Here is a 20,234-nt window from a genome sequence, read left to right as displayed (position 1 = left end):
TTCTAACAATCTAAAGTGTTGAAAGAAATTTTTTCTTGTGGCAACTGTAAATCCTTTAGTACTGTCAGTGGAGTGTCAGAAAACCTAAAAACAATAACAACTCCAAACAAAACAAAACAAAAACTTTCTTCCATGTTCATGTTTCTTTCAAGTAAATGGAATTTACCTGTAACAACTCCCATTCTTTTCAACTCACAATTCTTACACTTTAATAGAGCTTTGCTTCTCTGTATATGGTACAGGTACCACACTTTAAATTTGTGTTACATCACATATTTTCTCAAAATATTTCCTATTGGTATAACTATTTCACCTAAATCCCATTTTTTTTATTGTGAATCAATACGAAATGCAACAGACATAGTGTAAATGTTTGAAATAACTGAAGCAAAGGAAACCATTGCTCTGACTATCCTACATAACAAAAATGTCATAGTTCATGTATATCAATTTTTAAAAAGTGCATATATATAAATATATACATATGCATGCATGCATGCACACTTACAGTCTGTTAATACCATCTTTATTTCTCTTTGTTACCATAATACCAATCCCTTTAACCTTTTTAAACTCATGTCCTGAAAAAAGAAGCCACAGTGGGAGGAAAGCAAAACTACTGATTATTTTAATATTGTTGCAATGTCAAAAAAATCAATCATGTTCAATGCAATAGGGATTAAGTCCTTGCTATCTTTCACCAACCCTAGTGATTTTTTTAAAAAAGTGGTTGTGATACTAATTCACCAGGGATAAAAGAATCTGTTTGGATGTAAAGGAGAAGGAAAGATAAAACCTGACATCACCTCTTTAAGCAATTGATTTCAAATACAAAGCTAATTTAATCTTTTTTAGCCACTTTGAAGATACAAGAGAATGAGAGGCATCTGTAAGTGAGAAAATAAATTAACAGGAAAAGGTTGTGGTTGTAATGCTGGCTAAATTCTATGTCAGTTTTTATAATCCTGTAACAGTGGCACATAATACCTCTTCCACGGGATGGTCCACAAGAGGCTGATTCAACATTTCATATTGTCCCTAGATACTGGGAACATTCAAAGGCAAAGGAAAGAAAATAAATCAAAAAAGAATTTTAAAAAATGTTTGGTCATTAATCCAGGAGAGTCTGTCCCACTAGAAAATGCTCAGCAAATACATAAAAATACACAAGTTTAGTGTTAGTTTCTATGATTTAGAAATGCCTATTTTGCATCTGAGTTACAAAGAGATGGAGATGCTAGCAAACATAATAATCTGCCAAAATTGTCCACACAGAATAATTCACAAACAGGGCCTGTTCCATTTTAGGCTTCTTGTGAAAATGCAATTAAGGGGCAAAAAGATTTTTCCTAGACTACTAGGGTATACACCAATTAAGTTTGTATTTTTTAAATTAGCTCACATATTCATTGATGTGTATAATTGAAAAAAATGTACAATGCTTATACATATGTTGTTAATAGATTATGTTTTTCCTAATTAATAAAGCTGTGGTGAAACACTATTAAAAAGATAGTCTAAATCATTCCAGCAAAATAATATATTAGGTATTTACATTCCAGGAATAAATAAAAAAACTTTATAAAATATGTGTAATCCCTTAAAACTCATAGTGGTGAAAACTCAACGTCAATACAGAAAAAATAATTATTTCTTGAGAATCAGGTTATTTTTTCTTCACTTTATGCTTCAGATCCTCTTCAACAGGTTTTCCTGTTATATGATACCTTGGCTTGATGATTTAATCAAATAGTTCTATATTAATGCAAGCTTATCTTGGGTTTAGCATATAGTCATTTGACCAATATTGAAATTTTATAATTATAGACACAAATTTATAGGTTTCATAAAATATAAAAAACATAAGCACAAATTTTAGTCACAATTTGATTAAATGTATTCCCTATGATGTTTAAATATGATAAACTTACTTTGAGAATAGTTCAATAGCCATTACACTTAAATGCTAAGTACAACAGATATGCCAAATGACAGTATTTTATAATTCATGATTTTCTGATGCAAGATGACATATTTATGAAAAACAACAATAAATTAAGTAATATTATTAACTTCCCACCCAAATCCTTTCTCATTTTTACATCAAATGTTTTAAGCAATATCCATTACCTACTTATAATAAACTTTATTTCATTCTAATCACAAATGTAATATATGTTCACTATAGAGTTCTATTTACTTTAAATGAAGCAAACTTCTCCATCCAATTTCTTTTTTTTTTAATATTTATTTATTTATTTTAGAGAGAGAGTGCAGGGAGGAGAGGCAGAGGGAGAGAGAGAGGGAGAATCTCATGCAGAGTCCCTGCTGAGTGTAGAGCCCAAGGTGGGGCTTGATCTCAGGACCCTGAGATCATAACCTGAGCCAAAATCAAGTCAGATGATTAACCAACTGAGCCACCCAGGCACCCCCCTCCATCCAATTGCTAAGTGTGGTCTGAATATCTGAAAGTCACTGATACAAAGTAAGTATTTTTCATTTCAATGAATGAATCTTCATGGGAATAAAAGACTATGACTGACTCCTGATTTATAATAATGATGCTGATTAATATCAAATATTAGTAAAGAAAACTGCATAAATGTACATTAAAATGGGACAATTTTAGTAGACTCTGACATAATTTTAATCAAATGCAAAACTTAAGAGATTTTAAATTCAAAATATGTAAGCAGGAAAACATGTCTATGTACACAACAAAATGAATTGTCTAATATTCTATAGAACTAGGTTTTTCCCATCTCTAATTTCTGTAATTTTCAGATGTATCTCCATTAAAAGACAGATTCACAGGGATGAAATGAGTTTTTATATGACTGGTTCCTCCATCCATAAAATATTTTGCTGAGATTTATCTTAAATTCACAGAACTAGACAGAGAAATTTTTAAATAAATATTGCTTAATGCCAACTGTAAATTTAAAGTGAATAATGAAATCAAAATTGAGCATTTGGAAAAAGAACATTTAAAATATGATCTGAGAGCTTGAAGTTCCTATATGATTATGAACCAACAATATTTATAATTGTTTTGCCCCGTCATTTTTTTTTTTAAATTTTATTTATTTGACAGAGAGAGACACAGCGAGAGGGAACACAAGCAGGGGGAGCGGGAGAGGGAGAAGCAGGCTTCCCACCGAGCAGGGAGCCTGATGTGGGACTCCATTTCAGGACCCTGGGATCATGACCTGAGCCGAAGGCAGCCAGCCGCTTAATGACTGAGCCACCCAGGCACCCCTACACCATCATTTTTGATACTATAAACATGAAAAAAAGTGTAGGCATTACCTTAAACCACCAACATATTCTTGTTTTTCAAAGATAGTGATGTCAGAGTAGCCTAATCGAGCCAAAAAGGAAGCACAACTTATACTTGCAGGCCCAGCACCAAAAAGAGCAATCTTTGCAGAATAGGCTTCAGGCATTTTTTCTGGAGGAGGCAGAGAAGGATTCCGAATTTGTGTGATATTCATTGCTTTGAACACCTATGGAGAAAACAATTGTCATGGTTAAAAATTGTAAACTAACTTTTATATCCTCAAACATATTTTGATTTTTCAAATGTATTAGTGTTTTAAATAGAAATATGGAGTACATTTTCAGTATTAATATGTTATAATTAGAAGTTGTATTGGGTTACATAGATGACATCCTGTACTTGACTCTTTTTCAATCTCCGGAATTCCTTTCCAGGGTCACAACTCTTATATGAAGCATTTTGGCTCTCTTTACTTATACCCATCTCTAGGCCAAGTTAACTGCTTCCTCTCTGAGATCCTACAGTATATGTTATATGCCTCCAACATAACCACTTACCAATGTTTATGTGTCATGTTTCCATGTTAGTCAGTAGAACATTTGTTCCTTGAGTCAGAAAATATATCATTTATAAACACACACACACACATATAACTTACTAACTGTATGTTTTAGGTATTTTAAAAATCATGTTACCATCGTACAACCAGCAGTTAGCACTAACCTGGCACATAGAAAACATTCAGTAAATAATTTGTTGATATCTGCTTCTGATTATGATAGATTAACTTTTGAAGGATAACTTTTAAAAATATTTTGGAAGCACTGGAGAGCTACCTGAAGTAATAAGCCAGACTGGAGGGGCCAAGATCTCAAGAGCAAAGATAGCAGCAGAGAAGTGAGATTACAGTTCAGGATTTACTTTTACCCTGGGAAATCAACAATTTCATAGCAGAAGGAGGAAGGCTATGAATCTTGTAGAGGACCACAGCTCAGAAGAGACAACAAGAGATTTTGGCAATCTCTCAGGACTACAGAGACACAGGGTTTGGGGAATGTAAGAGACCAGAAATTAGAACCAGAAGAAAGTGCAGAAAAGTGAGCTTACTTTTTGAACTACATAGGGTAAAAGGCTAGGAATCTAAACAGAAAATCTCTGTGAAGAAGAGGATAACTTTCTGTACTCTAATGGTCCAGAGGAAATAAAAATAAGTGTAGTAATAGCTAAAGAAGGAAGAACCCTAGCAAACAATTGGCTGAAACCCTTGGAGAGCTACACTCTACAAGTGGGACAAACCAGAGGTAGACAAGCAGCCTGAATCAGCTCAGCCCTTGTGAATGAAGGTGATTAGTGATTAGTCCACACTGTATTTATTTACTAAATGATAGGATAATAAGTTAACGATAGCATTTATAAATTTTCATATACAAGGCCTGGTTTTTGGTAAAAAAGCCTAGGCTTGCCAACAACTAAGGACTAAAAACTGCCAAGAAATAAAAAAAAAAATAGAGAGAGATGCATACAAAACCCAGTAAGTGTAGTTACCAAACATAGATTTTAAAATAACAAGGATTAATATATTCAAAAACAACATAATGAGAATGTGAACTTTACCAGGAAACTGGAATTGTAAAAAAATAAAAGAAATATGAGAATAAAAATAAGTGAAGAAAGAAAAGAAAAAAGAAAGATGGAAAAAAAATAAAAACTAAGCACATGTATTTAACAACAGATGGGATAGGTGAGCAAAAAAGGGCAAGCAAACTAAAGATGGGTCAGTAATAACTATCTAGACCAAAGCATAAAAAGCAAATGGGCAGGAAAATACAGGAAGAAAACAACAAAAACAATAACAACAAATAAACATGAGACAAAAAAGACAACAGAGCTAATATATACATAATTGGGATCGTAAAAGGAGAGGAGAGAAAATGAGACAATAGCAATTTTTCAAGAGAAACAGACCAAGAACTTCTCCAAACTAATAAAAGACATGAAGGCAAGAAGTTCTAAAACCTTTAAAAAGGTAGATATAAAGAAACTCATGCAGATCACAATAAAATTGCTACGAACCAAAGTAAGAAAAAGAAAACACTGAAAACAACCAAAAAACAAAGATGCAGTACTGTCAACCAGCAACAAAAAAGGGCTGAAAGCTTTCCTCTCAAAAGAATTGATGGAAGAAAGAAGACAATGAAATCGTATTTTTTTGAGCAGTGAAAGAAAATATCTTCTACTTGGAATTCTATTCAGAAGGAAAATATCCTTCAAATGTGAAGGCAAATAAAGATATTTGCAGGGAATATTTGTTGGCAACAATAAAAGAAATACTGAAGAGTATTAAAGGAAGTTCTTTAGGAAGAAAGCATATCACAGATAGAAACACAGAAATACACGAAGGCATACAGGGCACTGAGAATTATAAATACATGGGTAAATGAAAAGGATACTGACTATAAAAAGTAATAATGTCACATGGAGTTTATTATTAGAGGTTAAATTGAGTGAAAGTGCACTGGATCATAACATTGTCTAGGAAGTAGTAAAAATACTAATATTTATTAGGCTGTAATCAATTTAGGATGCATGTTGTATGTCTACAGTAACTACTGAAAGAATAGTAAAAGAATAATAAAAAATTTAATAGCTAAGTTATTGAGGGAAAAGTCAAATTTTAAAAATACTTTATTAATACAAAAGAAATAAATGAGAGAAAATTAATGCAATAGTTGGGTGGAGGGAGAGAGTAGAAGAGGAGAAAACAAGTAGTAAGATAGTCAATATAAATACACACATGTGAATAATTACATTACATGTAAATGGATTAAAATTACAATTAAGAGATTAAGATTATATATAAACCTTAAGCATAAGGACACAAAAAGTTATAAAGGATGAAAAAAGTTATTCTATGCAAATACTAACCAAAAGAAGGCTGGTATAGGTATACCACCAGTATCAGACAAATTAGACTTTAAGGCAAAATGCATTACTAAGGTTAAATAATAATAAAAATGTCAATCTGCCAGCAAGATTTTCCAATTTTAAAGTTACAGGTACCTAATAACAATTTCAAAATCTATAAAGAGAAATAGAACTAAAAGTGGGAAAGATGGATCAAAATTTTCTCACTATTTTCTTCTCATCAAAACTTGACTGTCAATAGAAGTAGCCTATGAATAAATACACATATTAAGGGTTAATTATGTAATATTTAAGAGATTATCTCACAAAGTTATTTGCATTTAATAGGTAACTCAGGCAAAGGGAGTTTTCCTTGGGAGTAAGGGATCAGGGAGATAGGACTTGATGTTTTTCTTGCATTCCTACCCTATACATCACCCAACTACTCAGAATGAAGTAAAGCCATTCAAAATATTTAAGGAATATCCAAATTATCTCACTTAAAAATTAGAGATGGGGCACCTGGGTGGCACTGTAGTTTAAGCGTCTGACTCTTGGTTTTGGCTCAGGTTGTGATCTCAGGGTGGTAAGACCAAGCTCCATATTAGGCTCCATGCTCAGCATGGAGTCTGCTCAATGTCCCTCTCCCTCTGCCCCTCCCCCCTGCTCTCACCCTTTCTCTCAAATAAATAAATAAATCTTAAAAAAAAAAAAGAGAGAGATTATTATCAACAAGTACTACATGACCTAATAATGTAGTCTAAGCTAAATGGCCCTCACAAATGTCCCCACAGCATTTTGTCATTTTTATCTTAATACTTCATCACATTTTACTGGTTTACTTATCAGGTTCTTCCCTTAGACCATAAGATCTTTAAATGTAGTCATCATATTTGATTTCATCTTTTAATTTCTAGTGTTTTTATATAAAAAAGGTGTACATACTAATTAATGAGTTTAAATTAAATTAGTAATATAATAATTTCTTATTTCCAGCAAAATTTAGGGTTTCACAAATTACAGATATATTGTTGCTCCTTCCTTTGCTATCCAAATAGCACAGATTATCTCTCATATTATTTTTGAATCAACACGTTTTTAGCTTTCATTTCTTTTTAGCAAGCTGAAAAAGAATGAAATTCTAATTCAAAGTTAATAAACTATTCTACTGAATCATTAATAGAAATGTATTTGAGGTCTATTACATTTTCACAAAGTAAGATTTCATATACTTTTCACAAATCAATATTTAAAACATACCTTTAACATAACCAGGGAGAGCTATAGCTAATTTCATTTGGGAATTGAATAAATGCTAATCTTTCATATTTCGTTCAGTACTCACAGCTTTGTCCTATGTTAAAATTTACTACCATTTACTAGCATTAAATGGACTAAAGGTTCCAAGCAAAAGACATAAGGTGAAAAAATGGAAAAAACAACAACAACAACAACAACAACAAAACAAGGCCCATCTACATGCTGTCTACAAGAGATTCATTTTAGATGTAAAAACACCAGCAGATTGAAAGTGAGGGGATGGGGAAACATCTATCATGCAAATGGATGTCAAAAGAAACCCAGACTTGGAATACATATTTCAAACAAAATAACTTTAAAACAAAGACTGTAATGAGACAAAGAAGGACACTATATAATAATAAGGGGGGAATCCAACAAGAACACCCCACTTACGTTAATGTACAGATCATCTAAGTAGAAAATCATCAAGGAAACAATGGCTTCCAATGACACACTGGAACAGATGGATTTAACAGATATATTCAGAACATTCCATCCTAACCCAGCAGAATACACATTCTTTTCAAGTGCAAATGGAACATTTTCAGAATAGATCACATATTAGGCCACAGAAGAAGTCTCAACAAATTCAAGAAAACTGAAGTCATCCCATACGTCTTTTCTAACCACAATGCTATGAAACTTGAAGTCAACCACAAGAAAAAATCTGGAAAGACCACAAATAACATGGAAATAAAATAACATGCCACTAAACAAAGAATCGGTCAACCAGGAAATAAAAGAAGAAATTAAAAATACACGTGGAGACAAATGAGAATGAAAACACAATGGTTCAAAACCTCTGGGATGAAGCAAAAGCTTTTCTAAGAGGAAAGTTTATAGCAATACAGGCCTACCTCAAGAAGCAAGAAAAATCTCAAATAAACAACCTAACCTTGCACCTAAAGAAGCTAGAAAAAGAACAAGAAACAAAACCTCATACCAGCAGAAGGAAGGAAATAATAAAGATTAGAGTAGAGATAAGTGATATAGAAACTAAAAACAAACTAGAACAGAGCAATGAAACCAGGACCTGGCTCTTAGAAAAAAAATCAATAAAATTGATAAACTTCTAGTCAGACTTATCAAGTAAATAAGAGAAGGTACTCAAATAAATAAAATTACGAATGAGAAAGGAGAAATAACAACCAAAACCACAGAAATACAAACAATCATAAGAGAATATTATGAAAAACTGTATGACCAAAAATTGGACAACCTAGAAGAAATGGTTAAATTCCTAGAAACACATAAACTACCAAAACTGAAACTGGAAGCAATAGAAAATTTGAACAGACTGAAACCAAATTAAGTCGGTAATCAAAAAAATTCCAATAAACAAATGTCCAGGACCAGATGGCTTTACAGGAAAATTCTACCAAACATTTAAAGAAGAATTAATACATATTCTTCTTAAACTATTCCAACACATAGAAGACAAAAGAAAAGTTCCAAATTCATTCTATGAGGCCAGCATTACCCTGATACTAAAACCAGATAAAGACACCACTAAAAAAAGAGAACTACAGGCCAATATCCCTTGTGAACATAGATGCGAAAATTCTCAACAAAATACTAGCAAAACGAATTCAACAATACATTAAAAAAATTATTGACCACAATCAAGTGGGATCTGATCCCAGGATGCAAGGGTGTTTCAGTATTTGCAAATCAATTAATGTGATATATCACATCAAGAAAAGAAAGGATAAGAACCATATGACCATTTCAAGAGAACAGAAAAAATGCAACATCCATTCATGATAAAAACCCTCAGCAAAGTAGGTTAGAGAAAACATATCTTAACATAATAAAGGCCATTTATGCAGAGCTAACATCATCCTCTCAGCTGAGCTTTTTCCCGAGGGTCAGGAGCAAGAGAAGGCTGTCCACTCTCACCACTTTTATTCAACATAGTTCTGGAAGTCCTAGCCACCACAGTAAAAGACAACAAAAGGAAATAAAAGGCATCCAAATTGGTAAGGAAGAAGTAAAACTGTCATTATTTGCAGATGACATGATACTGTATATCGAAAACCCAAAAGACTCCACCAAAAAACTGTTAGAACTGATACATGAATTCAGTAAAGTTGCAGGATACAAAATGAGTGTACACGAATCTGTTGCATTTCTATGCATCACTAATGAAGCAGCACAAAGAGAAATCAAGGAATCAATCCCATTTACAATTGCACCAAAATCCATAAGATACCTCGGGATAAACCTAACCAAAGAGGTGAAAGATCTCTACTCTGAAAACTATAAAACACTGATGAAAGAAATTGAAGATGACACAAAGAAATGGAAAAATATTCCATGTTCACAGATAAGAATAAATATTGTTAAAATGTCTGTACTACCCAAAGCAATCTGTACATTTCATGCAATCCTTATCAAAATACCACCAGCATTTTTCATAGACCTAAAACAAACAATCCTAAAATTTGTATGGAACCACAAAAAACCCTGAAGAGCCAAAGTAATCTTGAAAAAGGAAAGCAAAGACAGAGGCATCACATTTCCAGACTTCAAGTTATATTGCAAAGCTATAGTAATCAAAACAGTATGGTATCGGCACAAAAACAGATACATAGATCAATATAACAGTATAGAAAGCCCAAAAATGAACGCAAAATTACATGGTCAATAAAGCTTTGACAAAGCAGGAAAGAATATCCAATGAAAAAAAAGAGTCTCTTCAACAAACGTTGGGAAAACTGGACAGCAACATGGAAAAGAATGAAACTGGACCACTTTCTTACACCATACACAAAAATAAATTCAAAATGGTTAAAGACCTAAACATGAGACCTGAAACCATAAAAGTCCTAGAAGAGACCGCAAGCAGTAACTTCTTTGACATTGTCCATAGCAAATTCTTTCTTTTTTTTTTTTTAAGATTTTTAAAAAAATTTTTTTCTCAGAGAGAGAGAGAAAGAGCAAGCACAAGCAGGGGGAGTGGTAGGCAGAGGGAGAAGCAGGCTCCCTGCTGAGCAAGGAGCCCAACGCAGGTCTTGATCCCAGAACCTTGGGATCTGACCTGAGCCGAAGGCAGATGCTTAACCGACTGAGACACCCAGGCATCCCGTAAATTCTTTCTAGATATATCTTCATAGGCAAGGAAAACTAAAGCAAAAATAAACTATTGGGACTACATCAAAATAAAAAGCTTCTGCATGGCAAAGTAAACAATCAACAAAACTAAAAGGCAACCTCTGGAATGGGAGAAGATATTTGCAAATGATATATCTGATAAAGGATTAGTATCCAAAATCTATAAAGAATTTATAAAACTCAACACTCAAAAAACAAAACAACTTAAAAATGGGCAGAAGACATGAACAGACATTTCTCTAAAGACATCCAGAGGGTCAACAGACACATGGAAAGCTCATCATCACATATCATCAGGGAAATGCAAATCAAAACTACAATGATCTATCATGTCACACTTGTCAGAATGGCTAAAATCAACAACACAAGAATCAATAGGTGCTGGTGAGGATGTGGAGAAAAAGGAACATTTGTGAATATTGGTAGGAATACAAACAGGTGCAGCCACTGTGGAAAACAATATGGAGGTTCCTCAAAAAGTTAAAAATAGAACTACCTTATGATCAAGCAATCACACTACTGGGTATTTACCCAATGAATACAAGAAAACTAATTCAAAGGGATACATGCACCCCAATGTTTATAGCAGCATTATTTACAGTAGCCAGGATATGGTACCAGCCCATGGATAAAGAAGATGTGATAAATATATATATATATATATATATATATATATATATATATATATTGGGACACTATTCAGCCATAAAAAAGAATGAACTCTTGCCATTTGCAGTGACATAGATGGAGCTAGAGAGCATAATGCTTAGCAAAATAAGTCAGAGAAAGACAAATGCCATATGATTTCACTCATGTGGAATTTAAGAAACAAAACAAACAATCAAAGGAAGAAAATAAGAGAGAGAGAGAGACAAACCAAGAAACAGATTCTTAATTATAGAGAACAAACCGAGGGTTACCAGAGGGGTAGTGGGTAGGGGGATGGTTTAAATAGGTGATGAAGATTAAGGAGGGCACTTGTAGTGATGAGCACTGGGTGATGTATGAAGTATTGAATTACTATACTGTGTACCTGAAACTAATATAATAATTACTATACTGTGTACCTGAAACTAATATAACAGTGTATGCTAACTGAAATTAAAATTAAAACTTAAAAATAATAACAAAAATTTAGTAGCATTTATAAATTAATATTGCATTTTAACAAATTTTAGAAGCACAAAACATAAGTTTTCTTAAAAGAATCATTTATTGCTGATATCTTATACAATATAAGAGAGTTTAATGTGATTACTTAGGACTTTAAAGGCCAAAAACTTTACGTTATAGTCTGAAGTTAAGCTGTGACAATCAAATAGAATAGGATTTTTGAAATATCTCTCGTCTCACTCACCCAGAAGCAAGAGATAGTTCAGTTTTGAGATACTGAACATATCTGACAAATTCTACCCAATGGTATGCAAATAAAGTAGTAATTATCCAATAATATACAATACATATAAATTTTCACCTAAGGACATTTTAATTATTTTTCAATGAAGCTTTAAGTGTTCTTTTAAAAAATTGTCAAATACACGGGGCGCCTGGGTGGCTCAGTCGGTTGGGTGTCTGCCTTCAGCTCAGGTCATGATCCCAGGATCCTGGGATCGAGCCCCGAATTGAGCTCCCTGCTCGGCAGGGAGTCTGCTTCTCCCTCTCCCTCTGCCCCTCACATGCTTGTGTTCTTTCTCTCTCTCTAATAAATAAAATCTTTAAAAAAATAAAAAATAAAATAAAAAACTATCAAATATTGAGCCAGATAGATATGTCTATTGAACCTCTACTAGTGTTAAAACAGAGTTGGAGGTTCTCAGGGGTTTGAGGGGGTGAAAGCAAGCATACTCCTCAACTCATATAACACGAAAGACATGTACTACGATTAACTTCTGAAATGGGCAACCCCAGGCTCTGGAGCTCATGAGCTGGTTAATAATACTCAGTACACTACCTTGCTCAATACACTAATCTATGAATGAATATTATTCTTTTGCCTGTTTTGTTCTTTTTTAAGTAACTTCTTATTGCACTGGATATTCTCCCTTGGCTTTGTAATAGGTTGTATCAACCTTGATAGTTTCTAATGAAGTGAGTGTTTGAACAAAATTTTGTGAATTTTATCACAAAGAACAGTAATTTGTTTTTAGAGGTCTGACTTTAAAATTAGACCACTTGGGGTTGAGTCTTGATGTCCATTATTCTCATGGTGCATGGTACTGAACAAGTCCCTTAACATATCTATGCCTCTGTCTCCTCAAAGTGCGGTTAGTAATATCTATCTCATAGGGTTACTATGAGGATTAAACAAGTTAATTCATATAAAGCACTTAGAAAAGTGCCTGGCTACATAGCAAAAGTTACTTCCTAATTCACCTACTATTCAAACTCTATGAGGTAGAACTTTTAATGTCCAACATGGTAGCCACTAGTCACATATAACTATTCAAATTTATATTTAAATTCATTATAATTAAATAAAAATAAAAATTTAGTTCTTAATAACAGCCATTTTTCAAGTGCTCAATAACTATATGTGGCTAGTGACTAATGTTTTATAGAACATTTCCATCATTGTAGAAACTAGAATTTACAACATATGATATAATAGACATAACCTCAAGAGCACAATGAAGATAAAAATGAAATAAATAATTATGAAGCAATGAGTTTTTAGTATTTGTTACATTTCTTTTTAATATGATTTATATGATTATAAGGTTATATAATTTAATTTTTAATTTTTCATAATGGTTGTATTTAACAACCAGCTCACCCTCTGAAGAGCTGATCCTAGCTGGCTTCATCACATTATTGGACTCAAGAAAATATGTGAGGTTTCGCACAATTTTTTTTAACTTCTGCCATAGTTGTATCATAAAGCCCAAACTTTGAGATATATCAGCTATATTTGCCAACTTCCTCAAGACCTGAACGAGTATGTGGCCCTCTATGCTTTTAAAACAGTGGTATTCTAAGTGCCTGGGTGGCTCAGTTAAACATCTGACTCTTGATTTTGGCTCAGGTCATGATCTCAGATTTGTGGGATTGAGCCCTGTGTGGGGTTCTGCACTCAGTGGGGAGTCTGCTTGAGATTCTCTCTCTGCACCCCCACTCATGCGCTCACTCTCTCTCTCTCTCAAATAAATAAATCAGTCTTAAAAAAGAAATAAAACAGTGGCGTTCAACTCCTTTTCAACTGAAATACACAAAATGAACAATTTCATATGTACACAATATACTTCCATGAATTTTGCCTGATTATTACAGAATGTTTTTTAAAAATTAGCTAGGAAGTCAATTAAATAACTACATAAACATTTGGGGGGTGTTGATATATATCTAAGTACTTTATAAGCCTAAGAGATGTGGATCAATTATTTATACATCTACAATTGTCATTTTATAAAATTAATATATCTAATAAAGTTCATGCTGAGCTATGCTTACAATAACAAATCTTGTGATATTTTTTCTTAAGACTACTAATCCATAGATAGTATGAGTGGAAAAAAGTAATTTATACTATTGATTAAACAGCATGAATTAATTTTGTCCTGAAAGTTAGTCAATTAAAACAAATCTATAAAATTTAAGAATGTTAATAAATTAATAGTAATAAAGCATACTTTTAATTTCCTTTTTTAAAACTAGATCAGTCTTCAAATAAATGTAACTTAAAATTACAAATAATTCATATATAAATGCTATATTAAGTCTACTTGTTTACAATATCAAAAGAATATTTCCTAATAGATTTTCTTGGAGTATAATTCCCATTGTTTCATAATGCAACAAAAACTTAATTCAAGACAATTAAGCTCTTTAGGTGAGAAAGATCCCTTTCTTTAAAACAAACTTCAGCTGTCATTCCATTGATTAATTTTCTAAGATATAATTTTTTTTTTAAGCAGAAGATTCAAGTGCCAAAACAAGTTAATAATGGAAACAAATAGGTTAATCAATATCACAAGGGAGTAATTCAAGTATTTAAAGATGCAAGGAAAGTATGCTCAATATGTATTTCCCTACAATAATAAGGCCAATATACATTGAGCACATACTACGTGTCGGGCTTTATACTAAACCACCATATAAATGACCTTATTTAGTCTTCAACAATTCTGCTACGGTGGTACAATTATTATTTCCATTTCTCAGATGTGGAAGCCACTTTCACAAGGTAAGGATTTTATCCCAAGACCATTCTACTCCAGAGCCTGAAATCTTACTGTTACTGTCAATTTTTTATAGGGATTTTCAGTAAGAAATCATTATGCACATATAATATTTCAATAGGAAATGTATAACTGAAAAAAACTAATACATGAATTTATCTTTTGTAAGTCTAATACACTTAAAATAGTCAACTAATAACAAAAGGTGGAGGCGCCTGGGTGGCTCAGTCGTTAAGCATCTGCTGGCTCAGGTCAGGATCCCAGGATCCTGGGATCGAGCCCTGCATGGGGATCCCTGCTCTGTGGGAAGCCTGCTTCTCCCTCTCCCACTGCCCCTGCTTGTGTTCCCTCTTTCACTATCTCTCTCTGTCAAATAAATAAAGTCTTAAAAAAATAATAACAAAAGGTGATTATACTTAATAAATTAAACTTACAAACCAACAACTGTTAATGAAGCTTTTGAAAAACACTACACTACACCATTTGGTTTCCCAGCATGCTATTCTGCAACTTGAGAAACTGAGGTGTTAGCTGTACGAAGAGGAACATGATCTTATACTCAATCAAAATAATTTATATTTATGTCCTTTTAATAGTGTTCCTTTTCCTACTGATGCACTTAGAGAATCTTAAGATTATTTTACTTTTCATCAGTAGCATATAACAAACATTTATAGGGCCCTAAAATGAACAAGCACTGTGTTACATAAAACAGTGAAAAGGGCTTTGAACTAGCCCTAAAGGAGCTAGTTTGGGGCTGATTACTGGATTTACTGCTGTTGAAATTATGTTTAGATACCAGTAACTGAGCACTGACTATCTTCTACATGCTTTGTTAGGGATTTTACATAATTTTTTTTTTCACTTAGCATAGCTTGCAATCTGAGTTTCCCTATAGGTTATGAAGTAATCAGAGTGTTTTTTCCCTCCCACCTGTAATGAAGGCATAGGAAAATTCCATCACATAGTAGGCATCCAACAAGATTTGGATGAATTTCAAAATTGCTGAACTCCTATGACAGGTCTCAACAAATGAGTAACAGTAATCAAGGGAATATAGTTCTTGCTCATTGATACAGAAGGACTGTTATTTATAAATGAATGTTCTTTTTTTTTTTTTAAGATTTTATTTATTTATTTGAGACAGAAAGAATGAGAGACAGAGAGCACAAGAGGGAAGAGGATCAGAGGGAGAAGCAGACCCCCCACTGAGCAGGGAGCCTGATGTGGGACTCGATCCCGGGACTCCAAGATCATGGCCTGAGCTGAAGGCAGTCGCTTAACCAACTGAGCCACCAAGGCGCCCTAAGTGAATGTTCTTCTTGAGGAACTTTTTAAAGAGGATTTCCTTGCATAAGTCACCCTGTGATTTCTGACCTTTCACTCCTCTGAAAAGTGTTATTTCTTTCATCACTCAAATTGACTTGACTTTTCTAGTCCATAATTTTCACATTATTTTGAAGCAATGGAGAGATTATTTTGATTATAGAAATGAGAAGATTGAGATACAGAGACCATGAGATTTACCCCTAAGCCTCCTCACATACTGGAGACAGAAGCAAAATAATTTTCTAATCATTATATAGTGCTCTCTAAATTAAAAAGGACATAACATGGCAAATGCAAGGATATTTACTAATTCTGACTGGAGGGCAAGTTTTTCTCATTTTAATCCTTCTTACTTTCAAAAATGGCACATAATGAAAATAAACATAAATTTTTGGTAGCTATAATTCTTACTCAGTTACTCTATTTATTCTTATTAACCAAGCAACAGCAAAAATAAACTATGGCAAAATGAAGACAAATAAAATATTCCTGGAAACTTTGGAATGCCTCCATAGTTGAAGGATGAATTGTGTGAAGGCGTTTGTATTCTTTGTACCTCTTAAGAGGTTTATGTTTTTGTGAGCATTTAACTTGCTTTCACTATAAAATAAAACATAATTTCAGGTAATTCCTAAAAAGATACTATTTTATCAGTGGAGGTCTAAGAAAAATCTTAATAAAAGTAATAGATTTTTATTTTGCTGGTTTCAGTTTCCTTGAGTTATTTATTAGTAGTATGGCCGTCTGGTTACATTTTGAATGTTTTAAATAAAGAAAGATTGTTATTTGTGCATCCAAAGTAAGTTACCTCAAATTACATGCCTTCCAAGAGAGGCTTCTATGTAATTTTCTTTGTAACTTGCTTCCTTTTGTAAAAGAAGTGAAAGGAAATACTGAGTATATACTATTCACTGCAGTCATCCTTCGAGAAGAAAAATTCTTAGGCTACCTGACAGTTTTCTTCACAACATTAAACAAGGGACACCAAAAGTAGGAACTTTGTTTCAACTGTATGGGAAAAAAGAAAAACTCCATGTCATGTCAACTTTTCAGTTATCAAAATTGTTAATATATTAGTAATTCCTAAAGATCTTATTTCATTATTTTCTTATCATTGAAATAAACATTATTATGAGACATTTCTGGCATGGTAAAAATACCATGTAATTTGAGATCAGAATACTGTGTTCCATTCAATTTCCACTTTAATTCAGTAAATATCTTTACATGCCGTCAATGCACTAGAAACCAGTATGAATAAAACGTAGATCCACTAGTAAATAGCTCTCTGGGGAACAGAGTATTCACATGTCTTAAAAACAGAAAAATTATTACAATCAACCTGTCCCATGTAGGCTTCATTTTCACATATGGTGCTCTTGGAGGCCATGAGAAAGAAAACTTACTCAGAAGGAAGGAAAGATAATACCTAAGACAAATCTTAAAAAAGAAAAAAAAAAAGTCACATGTTATCTTGGAGATGACTTCATCTCTCTAAATGTCAGCTCTAAAATTAAGGAAGCAATAATTATTTCAGCAACTTATTGTGAAGACTGAATGAACCAATGATGATAACCTCCTGAAATTAATGCCTTCTCTTTATAAGGCACTCTCCTAGGTGTTTAACATTTATATCTCCAGTCCTACCAGTCTTCAAAGTTAGGTAAGATTGCTCACTTTATAGACAATGGAACTGATACCTAAGTTATTATTCTTATATTACAGTTCATATTTTTATTACAAATATACTGTATGTTATATTTGGGATTTGAAGCTGCAATTGAATTAAAGTTGACCAAATACAATTTGAAAACATAGGTACGTAGTTCAGTTATGAGAAACTTTACTGATCCAAAACCATATGCAGGTTCAAATTAACCAGTACATGTACTCTTTTGCCTTCAGGATTTGCTCATGTTATTCTGTGCCTTGAATACACACCCACTCTTGACTTTGCTGCCTTTCATGAACACTTTTCAGGACCCAGTTTAAATTTCACCTTCTCAGCTCAACTTCCCCTCCTTGCTAGGCTATTCGGTTTCCTAGCTACTGGCTCCCATAGTACAGTCTCATTGCTTCCTCAGCACTTCACTGTAATTTGCTTGCTTAATTGTCTTTCTTTCTTACTAGGCAGTAAGTTCCCCAAGGGCTAGTATCATCCCTATCTTGTTCATCACTGTATCCTTTGCATCCAGACACTGCTTAGTACCTAGCTAGTCACTCGGATGTATGTTCAAAGCTAGAGTTGGAAACTAAAGCTGCCAGGAACCAGGCAATCCACGTTACTGCTTGCAGGGGACAAGAGGTTAGCAGGGGGGCAAAAGGAAGTGGTGGTGACATGGTGGACTACAGAGATCCTCCCCAGTCCTATCTGCTTCAATTGCTTATTCTGTATTTATATGATTTTTTGGAAAACAGCAGTAATGATTGGTGCCAACGCTACTTGTAAACAGATTAAGAAAATAATAAAAGAACAGTAATTAGAAGGCAATCATAACTAAAATGCACTGGTTGTTATATGATATGCCATATAAGCATTTACTATTTTCAAAGAGCCAGCTTTCTGTTTTGTAGATCATCTTTATTTTTGCTTTTATGTTCTGTTTTGTTATTTTTCTATTATTTTCATTTCCTTTCTTCTTTTTTAGAATTTACCACCACTGCCACACCCATCCCCACACCATTTGCTCTCTTTCTAGCTCCTTAAGATAGACATCACTTTATCTTTCCTGTTATACACACCTAACACAATAAATTTTCATATAAAAGCGAATTTGGCTGCATTTCATAGGTTGTCAGCAAAAGTTTTCATTCAGTTCTAAATATTGTGTAATTCCAATTGTGATGACCTCTTTATTTATTTATTTTTTTTAAAGATTTTATTTATTTATTTGACAGAGAGAGACACAGCGAGAGAGGGAACACAAGCAGGGGGAATGGGAGAGGGAGAAGCAGGCTTCCCGCGGAGCAGGGAGCCCGATGTGGGGCTCGATCCCGGGACCCTGGGATCATGACCTGAGCCGAAGGCAGACGCTCAACAACCGAGCCACCCAGGCGCCCCTGTGATGACCTCTTTAAACCATGAATCATTTATAAATGTGTTTTTTTAAATTCCCAGACAAAAATTTGTTATTGTTATTGTTTCATTTTTATAATATTTTTATTTCTCATTTAGTTATGTAGTAGAAAAAGTACAGTCATATATACTCATTTGGAAATATATATGTAATTATTCTGACCTAGTGCATGGTCAATTTTGATAAATGTTACACAAGTGTATGAAAAGGTGTATTCACTCTATTATTAGGGGATTACAGGAAGCTTTTGATTTATTAAATCAATCTAATGAATCTTATTCAAATAAAAACCTTACTAATTTTGGGTAAGGTTGTGTTGCAACATATATACAGCTTATGAATGTTACATCCTTTAAGACATTTATTCTTTTTTGATTATTTTTCTCTTTATTTTTATTAATATTTTCCCCTCAAAATTCTACTTATGTTACCTATTAGTATCACTACATTAACTTGTTATAGTTAGTGTTTGCATAGCATATCTTTTTCAACCATGTTATTTTCAAACCTTCTGCTAAGGTCATTCTTTGCTAGACATCATACAGCTGATTATAGGATTTATTTTAAAACGATACTAGTCATATTTGTTTCCATGCACAAATTTAACAAATGTAAATTATTGTAGTTAATTATATATTCGGATGTGTTTCTGCTATCCATTTTATGTTTCCTGTTTACTCTGCTTTTTCTTTGCTTCTCTCTCTTTTGTGTTTTATTTTGGCTTTCCTGTCAACACTGGATTGTTTTCTCCACACCTACCTCTCTTTGTTTCTATGATTGCTTGAAAGTTACAGATTGTATTTCCATATTTTTTCTGATTAGTTTTAAATTTTTAACATCGATATTTCAATGTTTTTAAAAATATACTCTCAAGTTATTAAGTACTCCCTTTTCCTCCCAACATAGAAGACCCTAAGGACACTTAACTACCCACTATACTCCCCACCTCCACCTCAAATGCCTTCCTTGTCAATATTAGAAAAAAATTTATTTGTTTTCATTTTTAACACCCCAAAATAAGTTTTATAATTACTTTACACTCACTAATTATTT

The 20,234-nt window shown here is 33.1% G+C and overlaps 1 protein-coding gene across 2 annotated transcripts in view; it reads right to left on the bottom strand.

The window, feature by feature from the left end:
• The window catches only part of DPYD (dihydropyrimidine dehydrogenase), a 794,994-nt gene that overhangs the window by 555,609 nt on the left and 219,151 nt on the right, over positions 1-20,234 (bottom strand). For both annotated transcript variants that reach the window (XM_078072719.1, XM_036111511.2), the window contains exon 6: positions 3,310-3,506. In XM_078072719.1, the coding sequence (XP_077928845.1) occupies positions 3,310-3,506 (197 nt within the window). The remainder of the gene's footprint in view (positions 1-3,309; positions 3,507-20,234) is intronic.

The sequence above is a fragment of the Halichoerus grypus genome, chromosome 5 (assembly GCF_964656455.1).
Source record: "Halichoerus grypus chromosome 5, mHalGry1.hap1.1, whole genome shotgun sequence".
NCBI classification, from domain to species: domain Eukaryota; kingdom Metazoa; phylum Chordata; class Mammalia; order Carnivora; family Phocidae; genus Halichoerus; species Halichoerus grypus.
The sequence above is the reverse complement of the archived record's forward strand: the minus strand, read 5'-3'. Positions and strand labels throughout refer to the sequence as shown.